Below are 11,969 nucleotides of genomic sequence, written 5' to 3'. Positions count from 1 at the left end.
GAACTTCTATATCTCTCCAATTTCTCGAAAAATGCGTTCTTTTTTTTTTTAATTTTTCCCTTCATTTTCGCTTCATTGAGAATTATATGGGCACGAAGTGTTGGTTTAATTATGAAGCCTTTCCTAGGGGATTTGAGGTATATGTTGCTGCGAGCTTTGAATGGTGCTAAATCTGTTTCTTCTTCCGTTTTATGTAGTTTCTTAGAAAATGTACTGAGAAAAAAAGAAAGGAAAAGAAAATTAGGTCTTTTGAATGTTTGAATACTTATAATTTCATTTCCTTATTTGGGACTCTTCTATGGAAGCAAGAGATGGAAAGTATTGTTCTAAATTCTGCCTTAATCCATTCCATGAAATATGCAATTTTGCAACTTAGATGTGCTTAATTCATTTTAGGAGTTCAAAGCAGGAACCAATATGAAACATAACTAATCTGAGGTACAACAGGGGGTTTTATGTTTCCTTTTAGTTTTTGGTTGAAGTGTATATGCAGTTCCTTTCCGTTTTATAATATTCGAAGTGGTAATCTATTGGGCTTAATGAGGATCTACAGTTGAAGCAATATTGGTGAAAGCATTTAAAGCGCAAATGTTTTCTAGAGCCTAGGCATGCTTGACTGAAGTAAGGCGGATATTTTTTAAAATGATGTATAATAGAAAAAATCCCATAAAATACAAAAAAAAAAAAAAAAAAAAAAAAAAAGGAAGCTTAAAAGAAAAATGGTAATATATATAGCCTTTTCTCTCAATTTATTAGTGTATCATTCAACAGAAAAATCAAGTAATATACTGACTATAAATTTTACACAACATTTCATCTAATTTTCTTGTACTTTACTATATATAACATCTATGATATTTGATAACCATAATCAAATTAAAGTACATGATTCAATCAAAATATGCTATTGACTTTTATGCTAACATAAGCAATCAAATACCAATCCATATGGCCAACTTGAACTGTCGGGTCTAAAACATATACATCAATTGTGACAACACGTAGTGCCATGATAGGTAAACAATCTTCAATATGAACTAAATATTTAAGAATATTGTATCACTTCATTTTCTAGGTCTTGAACCGATTTTTATAATTTTTTCTATAAACAATTTCAAAAACATACTTTTCTACTTTAACTTCACACTAAAAGTGCCAGAAAGTGCACTTTTGGTATGTGAAGCGCTTCGGCCATGGTGCTTTGTGCTTAAGTAGGGTTTTACCAACAAGTTGAAGTAGTTAAATATATCTCATATTTTTCTTTTTCCTGTTTTTGCTATTGTATTCATATATTGTGTAAAAGATTAATTTCACATATATTGACATACAATCATATGCATAGATGTCAATTTCTTGTATGTAATGTTCACAAAGTTTAACATATGTTTCTGTATGTAATTTCACTCTAACTTTGGTGCATGCTTGCAGTGTTCATGAATTAGTAAGACCTAATTTTTTGGGTAGTGATCATTTTAGGTAAGCCCTTAGTAATGAAAACTTGAGTTATGATATCTTTGCACATTAATTGTAATTAATTACCACAAATCAAAAGTTGTAATTAATTATCATATAATAAGTTAGCGTAATATTTAATGGTTTTTTCCTAATACTACTCATAAAATGTTTATGTAGTATGTAATGGTGTTTGGACCTTGATTATGCTTAGCTATTAAGACAGGTTGGATTTTAGATTCAATTGGTGAGGAGATTGATGGCTAAACTCTTCATAACTGAGTAATGATTTCACATAAAGAGATGAAAAATATTTTGGAAAACGAACATTTATACTATATTCTATGTAACTTGTTGGAATTATTCATCTGCTAGTTTCAGGGTATTAATTGCTAAATGGGCAACTCTGGTCATGTGGACTGTTATAAAATTCCACTTGAGGGTTTCAGAGAACAATTATTTTTGGGGGCTCTATTTATACTAATTACTGGAACAAGGCACTGACATGGGCAGTTTAATTATTTAATCCATTTTAGCATTAGCTGGTTCATCAAGGGGATATTCCTTTTTTCCCTCTTTCTCAATGTTCCACTTAATGATAGTGCAATGTACTTTTATGGCAGTGGTCTTTTGAAGAGTTATTGATGCCGGGTAGGCTGACAAGTTTTCAGAATTATCCGTTAGGTTGTGGCAGCTGCAAACCTAAAAAGAACATTTGCAGTTAAAATCAGCCACCAAGTTGAAATAAGGGGAAGACTTCCCTTTCTTTCCTACTTTGTCTTCCTCTTTTTGTTTCCATTTTTCGTTAAAACTTTAAAGGCTAGATCTCTCTTCTTCCATTTTCAACAAAGGGGCTCCCTGTAAATGGAGTCTTCTCCACGAGTTCTGCCAAGGCCAACCTTCGTCAGTACCAAATAACTAATGCATGACCATCATGCATGCCATTTAAGCCTCTATTTTTTTCTTGCTTTATTGCCAGTCCTCAATCTATTTTCTGGTACTCTTATTTACCGCACATTTTCTCCTATATTTTCCTCTTTTTTTACAAGAATTAAAAACCTCATATCTATCGTTGTCTGCCTGCCTGCCTGCCGTTGCTGCACATCCTCTTGTTGGTGTAAATGTTTGCCTTCCAAGGGTGCGGTGCACGGAATCGGAATTTACTCTACAAGGGTGGGTCTGAAGGGCCCTACCTTGGAGAAGTTTCCCAACATAAAAAGTTTGCCAATCTACCACCCCCCTGCCGACTAGCAAATGAATCAGCAAGTAGGGTCCACCCTCCACTCAACCCAGCTATACTTGGGTTTTTAATCTTCAAAGCTCTACTGGACACTGTGAAGCGGTTGTCAAGTGCATCATTATCAGTTTTGACTTTCAGCCACACTATCGCCATCCCTTAGTGTTATTGCATAAAAGAAAACTGCCTTCAGGCAGTCCTTTTCTCGGTCTAGCCAAGGAACATGGTCCGAATCAATGTTATGGCTCCATTGCCTTTTTTGTGTTTATTTCTATGTGCTATATTGATCCGATCGGGCTGTTTTGTTGAGGCAGCCTTTTAAAAGAAGCTAATGTGATGGGTGCCAAGTGGTTTCCTCAGACCCTTCCCATCGATTGTTGTTGTATGATTTTCATTCTCCATTTTCTATCAGGATGAAGACAATTAATGGTCAAATTCCTCGAAATCATGTATGTGCTACAGAAGCCATTAATCCAAAGTACAAGAAACAGAAACTCACATTTAGAAATTAGGAGTTTTCTGGACACTACAGAAAGCAGGGATATATGCATGATCTTTTCTGGACACTTACCTGCATTTTGGCCATTCTGAAGTTTGTTTCTGTTTTCTGGTGCCATTTATAGAAACAGGAGTACACCACGTGTTTTAATTAGGACTTGCATTTGTGCTGCTCACTTGTAGGCATCACCCATGGTACTGTACGAAATTAGGAATACTGTATAAACGAGATGAGATGTGACATTGCTTTGTGTCTTGGTATGTTTCAGACTTGTATGTATCAGAGGATCGATCATTGTTTGACAGAAAACTGAAGCTCGTGATCGAGTATCCTCTGGTTTTTACACAGTTAAAGCTATAATTTGTGCTTGCCGTCCCTCAATTCTCTTTATGAGTCATGTTGTTTTATAAACTTAAAATTAAAAAGTATATATAGATGTTTTGATCTCCAAAAGTTTCTCAACTCTTTTGCACATTCTCTAACACCAACCTCGAACCATTAAGGCGGCATTCCCCTAATCTGGTGATGAACTTCCTAGTGGTGAGCATTTTGTAGTGAGTTCTGCAACGTTATTTTGTTGTCAAATTTTGATTGATTTCCTTAAAAGACACCTAATAATAAATTTGAACCAAAACACGTCATAGTTTCTTCTGTCTCTTATCATAGACTCAATTTTTGCCTCTTTCCTGCTCTCTTTGCGAGCTCTCCCTCTTTATTTATGGAGACTAATATAAAGTCATCTCAACTCATCTCATCTCATCTCATCATTACAATTTTCTCAAATTCTCACGCAAAATATAATAAATAATTCAACTTTTTCAAATCTTAAAACAACTTTTCTAAATTTCCACATAAAATATAATAAACAATTTAATTTTTATTTTACTATTTACAAATCATCTCAACTCATTTTTGAATCCAAAACACTCAAGTTTGTTTTCGTTTCAAAGCTTTTCAGACTATCTCATTTCATCTCAACATCTAAATACCATTCAAATTAGGAGAGACCGAAACTGCACCGACATGTATTTTAGAGGGTCCAATCGAAATAGGTCGATTAAACAAAGCCGGCCGACATAGTTTCGACTGGTTATGATAGGTTCATCGATGTTCTCGTCGGCTTTCCCTTTAGAAATACATCAAAAAATTTCACAATAAAATCATTACAAAAACCAGAACAAATCAAAAGAATCCTATCAACAAATCTCATAGCAAAATCATTACAAGAACACTATCAGCAAATCTCAAATGAATCGGTGATGAGAGAATTTGAGAGAGAGAGAAAGTGAAAGCCGAAAGCCTGAAACGTTGCAAATGGATGGCGGGAGAGAGGGACGGCAACAGAACAAGAATTCCATCAACAAATTTCAAATGGATCAATCACATCGTGGGGAGAGAGAGAGAGAGAGAGAGAGCCCAGGCTAAAACGACGCAATAAAGGTAAGTGATTACATATATATATATATATATATATATATTTTTTTTTTCAAAATCATTAGTATCAGACGACGTCGTTTTACTCACTTAAGTGATTACATAAGATATATGTAAAAAAGTATATTTATATATTATTGGTCGGTTTGGCAATTTGAACCTAGTTCATACTTGGACCAAACCAGCAGACGTCAGTTTCATTAAATTTCTACAGCCATCCAATCGGTTCTTTGTCGGTTTCAGCCAGTTCCCAACTCTGGCGGCCAGTCCACGCTGGCAACGGTTGGTCCCGTTGGTTTTTGTACAATCCTAATTCAGACATGAATATTTTTCAATTTCAAAATTTTTAATTTTTTTATCTAATCGTTATAATTCTATTTTTTTCAAATATCAAAATAAAATAATTTTAAAAAATTATATTGTAACCCTCTTTTAATTTTTAACTTTTTTATTTAACGTTTTTACTCTCATTTCTCAATATTCCATAAAACATCTTAACTTAAATTATTTCGCTATTATTCACAAATTATCTCAATATTATTAACAAATTTCTTATCTCATTTGTGTAAGATACAATTTTGCTTTTGTTATATATAGTAATGACAAAACATATGCTTTGTTTTTCTTTTTTTTTTTTTTTTTTTTTTGGGGGGGGGGGTAAATCATGTCTTGGCTGAAAGTTGGATATTGGGATGGGTTGAAATTAGGAGTAATTTCTTTTCGATTTTAATGGTTGCGATTGATATCTCGTGTAGCCATTATTATTATTATCTTTTTTTGAATTTTGGGTCTTTCTTTTTGTGTGTTGCTTGCAAAAAACACAAGTAAAATTTGAAGTGAGAGCAGTTGGAATTGAAGATAGAATATGGAAAGGGAGAGAGGGGTATGTAGCGTTCCGAGGTATATGGTGGATACATGCCTGCATTTCACAGTTGTCCGAAATGCCCTTGCTATGGTACAACCAGTTCTAAACTTGTGCAATGATGAAGTGTTCATCTTACTATTTGTGCTCAAAGAGGAACTCATTTTATTTTGTAACTAGAGTTATGAATGTGACCCATTAGCTAGAATACAACATTAAAAATCTATGACGGTGGTCTACAAATTAGGTGTGGAAATTGTGGGCAACCTACCAACCAACTTTTTCTTGTTTTCTCACATAACGTTGTGATCACTCTTTTCCGCTGAGAGAGAGAGAACAAATCTTATTATATGCTTTCCAAGTTGATATCACCTAAATCTGATATTAATTTTATGAGATAGATGTAAGAGATATACACATATATGTATGTATGTGTGTATATATAAAAAATGTATATTCAATATTTTTGTTAAGAGTTTGATGGCCTGATGGCATACGGCTAATTCTATTTTTCATTTAAAGTTTTATTATCCATAATCACACATGTTGATGTAATACATTTTTAGGGATTTTGTATGTTTACCACTTAAATATATTTATTATAGATAAATACTTTAGTCACAAAGTGATTACATAAAAGTTAATTTTACTATAAAATAGATTTAACGAATTAGATAAAATCATGTCAATTTATGAGATTATTTTTACGTAATTTTTTTTGTGGATATAACAATATTCTTTTATCATAATCATTAATCATATCCACACGTGTGACTTGAGATAATAAAGAAAATAGAATTAAAAACATGATTTTGTCGAGAGAGGATTATTATCTTACTATTAATTTATTTTTTGTATTTTTGGAACAGCGAAAAAACAAAAGTGCATTCAATTTAAAATTTCAGATATATATATATATATATATATATATATATATATATATATATATATATATATTGATGGCCTGATAACATAGGATTCGAAAAATCTAGATTCGAAATTCTAGCCATCTTGTACAAACAATAAAAAAAAAAAAAAAATCAGATATGATGATCGATGACGGGAGATTTTCGACAACTTTCAATTTTTGTCCACAGAAGGATACTGTCTCTGTATTAATGTGCTCGAAATTAATGTATCCCAGTATCTGTAGACTGTGTGTGTCAGAATACAATAGAGGCTACTGGTCTCCTTAATTATTTGCCTGCTTTTGACTTTCAGATCAAATATATGTCATCTCTACATATCCACAAAAATATTCTTTCAAAAATAAAAATAAAAATAACATAACCACAAAAATCTCATACGTGATGTCGCTCAATGTACTTGTTTTTTTTTTTTTTTTTTTTTAACTCGCCACAATATGTGAGACTAGGGGTCGGAATATTTGAGAATGGGATAAGATAGAAATTATATAAATAATAATAAAATAATTTGTAAATAGTAATAAAATGATTTGAATTAAATATTTTATTCAATTTTAAAAAATAAAAGAGAAAAATATCTTGTTTAAAAACTCATCTCAATCCATCTTATCTCACATCAAAATTTTTTATAATTTTCTTTTCAAATATCACTCAAACACAAAATACTTTTCAATTTTAATTTTTTAACTTTTTCATGTAAACTTTCTTAAATTTTCAAATAAAATATAAAAAAATTTAATAAAACATCTTAATTCAAATAATTTTATTAGTCACTATATATTATTTATAAAATTTTTATCTTATCTCATTATTAAGAACTCCACATGATTTATCTTTGCCGCCGTGGAGTACTAGCACGACATTCTTGTCACCTTAGCTTATCACTTCTAGAAAGTAAAATAATAATAATAATAATAATAAAATAAATAAATAAATAAATAAAGTCAAAAAAATGAAAAGTGGAGGCCGGTAATTCCCTAGCCTCACCGCCCTATGTTCCAGCCTCATATATTTGTGTGTCTGTGGAAGGGGCTGGCTTGAGAATAGGGTGGTTGGAGCTAGGTAGGTAGGGAGCTGCATGCATGCATGGACTCCAATTTTATTTAATTAATTTGTAATTAAGGAAAGATCATATATATATGATCAACGTGACAAATTAGGAATCTGGTAGATGAGTACTACATGTCTACCATATGCATCGATCCAAGTCCAACATGATCTGGAAATTAAGCAAAGGCTGGACTAAAATATTCATGTATTTGATAAAATTGAAAATTGCGAGTGCACAAGTACTTTTCAATAATGCCCATAAAGCACGCAGACATGCAATGACTACCATGCAGTCTTATAAAATTGATACCATACGATTCTGTTGCCTTCCCAGTGGGCCAGTAATTACTTAATTTCAAACAGAGTGTACGTACGTATAACTTTATAAGGCTATGCATTAAGTCAACATTGATAAATGATCAAAACGCGACGAAAAAGAAAACAAAAATATGATAAAAAAAAATAGTATTTTTTGGTGTTTATGTTGATTTGATTCATTGGTGTTGAAAGAAACTTTCAAAACAAAGTTTTTAAACATTATGGAAACGAACCAATTAAAAAATACAACCTTAAATTGGTTTTGTGACCACCGATCCACCCTGCATGGCATGGCATGCAGCCCGATCGATGAGTCTCAAGCTGGAGAGGTAGATATTACAAGTAAAATTGATTGTACTGCTAAATGTCAGAAGAATTGCCACGCTTTGATATTATCGACCATTCCTTTATGGAAACAAATGCAGCTGCTACGCGTTAATCGAGATCATCAGCACTTTCTACAGACCTAAAATAAATGCACTTCTCTAAGAACCCATCTACTAAACTCTGCTTTGGGTCCCCCTTCAATTACTATGGTCCTTTTCCACAATCCTATATTTACAAGCTCGCTCCTCTAATATTATTGCCTTCTTGCATGTATCTTCTTCACATGCAGTTTTAAGCAGTTTGCAGCTTAATTCGATCCATGGCTTTCCCTATGTTGAATATCGCAGCAGCAGCAGCACTTCTCTTTGTCTTTGCTCTTGCTAGAATCGAGCTTTCATCATGCCAGTTTGTGAGGGCCAAGGTCGCTTGCCTTGATTGCAATCAAGATTATGCCTTCTCGGGTTTGTCCTAATCGATCTTTTATAAATTTATTATTTATTCTATGCACACGGCCATGATCATCTGCATGCATGCATATCAATTATTATTATTTTGTCAAATTATCAAGAGTTTTGGTGTGTATCGTTATAGGCATTAAGGTTTTGGTGAAGTGTGATAAAGTGAAAAAGTTAGCCATGGCAACCACAGAAGATGATGGCTCTTTTGAAGTAGAGCTTCCTTCAGACAGTACCAATATTTCAAAATCTTCTGATCATCTTCCAGTACTGAACTGCCATGCAAAGCTGCTGGGGGGTCCAACTCAGCTCTATTCCTCAAGGAAATCAATGGTGTCCAGAATTATCGAGACCCACGAGAAGCCAAACTCCTACACCATCTCCACTCCTCTCAGCTTTTACACAGCTTGCCCTACAACGTATACGATATGCAGGGACATGCACAAGTTTGGTTCTTCCAAGAACATCAATCTGCCCCTGCCAGCGGAGTGGGGTTTAGCACCATCTAGCTTTTATATTCCTTGCTTTCCCATCGTCACAGGCATACCTTGATCACTATCCATATATATTGAACTAAATCTACGCCATGAGTACTCTGTTTGTATTAATTCTATATACACTGTACTGTTGAGAGAGAGCGCTAAATAATTATCATGTACGTCTGTATTATATATGACTCATATGGATAATGTAATAATCTCTAGCGCTCTCTCTCTCTCTCTCTCTAAATATATATATATATCTTCTTTTATTTTTCTTTTCCTTCCAATAGTCAACTTTTAAGCCTGATCTTGAGAAGTTATTTTTTGTGTTAAGGAAATGATTGGGGAATGAGATAATGAGATATAATTTTGTGAACAGTAATAAGATGATTTGTGAATAGAAGTGAAATGGTTTGAGTTAAGTATTTATTAAGTTTTGGAAAAGGAGAAAAAAATTGAATAAAAAATATTATAAAGTTAAAATATTGTTAGAATATAATTTTTTAATACAATTTTTGTTTTAGAATTTGAAAAAGATGAATTATTTTTTATATTTTGTTTTAAAGTTTGGAAAAATTATAATGATTATTTTGAAAAAAATGTAATAATTAATTTGAAAGAGTTTAAATTTAAAAGATATTTGGAAAGAAAATAAAATGAGATAAAATTATCTCAACTCAACCCGTAAGTCTCTAGTCAAAGAAGATGTATTTTTCTATTTCTTGTGCAGTACTAAACTGGGTGGAGCTTGGAATAAGGCTGCATATATGATCAGAATATTATAAGGCTCCCAAGGCTAAAATATATATTTTGTTTCTTGACTTCTTCAATAATAAAAAGATAGAAAGTGATCCTAGATGCATGGTTGATAATGAGGGAAAAAAATACAAGACACAGTTTTCTCACTGCATGAACAGTAAATTAAATTTAGTCAGTTCATCATGTCTATTTTTGTGGTTGTCCGGTTGAGAATAATAAAATCAAGTATTCATATATATATATATATATATATATATATATATATTCTTTTCAAATATTACTCAAATATAAAATATTATTTAATTTTAAATTTTCAAACTTTTTATATAATAATTACTTAATTATTATAACTTTTCTAAATTTTCAAATAAAACATAAAAAATAATATAATTTTTTCAAATTTCAAAATAAAAATAATATTCAAATAAAATTTTAATTTTATAACATTTTTATTCAATTTTTTTCTTTACATTTTCTAAAATTTAATAAAATATCTTAACTCAAATCATTTCACTATTATTAATATACTCAAATATTCTAAATATGGCTTAGTTTCTTCCATGTCCTGAGTAATTGAAAAGGAAAAAAATAAACTAGGACTCAGCTCTCAGTTTCGTGATGCCATCTATTGTAGCATGACAAAGCACTCAAAAGAAGTCGTTAATTTGTGAGAAGCAATGACAGAACTAGCAAATTTTTTGTACGGGACTAATTTTTTTTTTTTTTTTTTTTTTTTTTTTTTTTTTTTTATTGTGTGACATATTTACGTAAAATAAAAAATATTAAAAAAATATAATTATAGACAAAATTAGATCTTGAGAATTTGTTACATACATTTAGAAATAAAATTTTAAAAACACAACTTATCTTAACGCATCTAGTCTGGTTACTATAATTTTTTTAAATTTTTTCATAAAATATAATAAACAATTCATTTTTTTCAAATTCTAAAATAATAATAATATTCTAACAATATTTTATTCAACTTCTAACTTTCATATCGACTAATCTCATCTCAACTAACTATCCAAATTTTACCATAATATATGTTTTAGATTTCTAACGATAATATTTTATAGAATATTAATATTCATCCATTATCATATTTGCAATGAAATATTTAGGATTTATAAAAGAGATTGTAGGAATATAATTGCTCTTTATTTCTTGGAGATGCCTTTGAGTGCTGCCTCAAGCTCTCCTTTACCTATTGTTTGAAGAATAACACTTAGTTAAATATGTTACTATCACATTTTAAAGATCGTTTCCTTATTATTCCTATTTTTAGATACTTTTTATTTATTGTCATACTCAAATGTACGTATATTCATACTCAAATGTCTACCCGTCAAAATTAATAGAAAGCAAGACAGAGAGAGAGAAAGTTAGAACCTTTTTTTTTTTTTCATAGGATAGAGTAGAAATGTTTCCTTGTGAGTGAAAAGTGAAGATGGTTTTAAGAGGTTTGAATTGGATTGAGCAAAGAGTCCATTTCATTTTCAAAGTACATATCGTATTGAATCATCAACATCAAAAGAAACATAAATCTGTATAAAATTAGAAATGGAGGCAGCAGAATTGGAATATAACTAAGAGCCCATGTTTTTGTTCTATAACTAAGAAATTAAAAAATAAAATAATAATAATAACAATAATAAGAAACTCAAGAGGCCTAGCCCTTAGTATACTAAAGGCAGAACACCTAACTAGGATAGGAAAAGAGATGCATTAAATTCCAAAATTTTGCATTAATGGTGCTCTTAACTTTTTTTTTTTTTTTTTTTTGAGAAAGGAATTTCTCCTTATTTATTAATAGACCTTACTTTAGGCGGAGGAATATTAGAACAAACATCCCAAAAGGTAACCGATACGAGAAATAAAACCATAATTGAAACATAACCATTGCAAACTAACAAGGAAACAGAGCAATGCACCACAACATTAATTAAAAACGTTAAGCTTGGCCCTTGCACCGAATAGCAGGAAGTCTCCATTTATCCACCCTAAGCAAACCACGCAACAGATGAGGCAAATCTCGCATGGTAAGCCATTCAACATTACCTTCCCTTGCACCAAATCTTGCTAACCAATCAGCAATTGCGTTTCCTTCTCTGTAAGTGTAAGAAACAGTATAGTCCATCGCAGGAAGCAGCTCTTGAAGTTCCTCC

At 31.5% G+C, this 11,969-nt stretch overlaps 1 protein-coding gene across 1 annotated transcript; it reads left to right on the top strand.

Annotated features, from left to right (window-relative positions):
- Positions 1 to 8,285: 8,285 nt before the first annotated feature.
- LOC121240092 lies at positions 8,286 to 9,265 on the top strand. Its single transcript, XM_041137567.1, has 2 exons — positions 8,286 to 8,566; positions 8,697 to 9,265. Exons 1-2 carry the CDS (start codon positions 8,425 to 8,427, stop codon positions 9,110 to 9,112), a joined length of 558 nt encoding a protein of 185 aa, XP_040993501.1. The 5' UTR covers positions 8,286 to 8,424; the 3' UTR covers positions 9,113 to 9,265.
- The last annotated feature ends 2,704 nt before the right edge of the window (positions 9,266 to 11,969 follow it).

The sequence above is a fragment of the Juglans microcarpa x Juglans regia genome, chromosome 7D (assembly GCF_004785595.1).
Source record: "Juglans microcarpa x Juglans regia isolate MS1-56 chromosome 7D, Jm3101_v1.0, whole genome shotgun sequence".
Lineage (NCBI taxonomy): Eukaryota > Viridiplantae > Streptophyta > Magnoliopsida > Fagales > Juglandaceae > Juglans > Juglans microcarpa x Juglans regia.
This window is presented reverse-complemented; position numbering and strand designations above follow the sequence as displayed.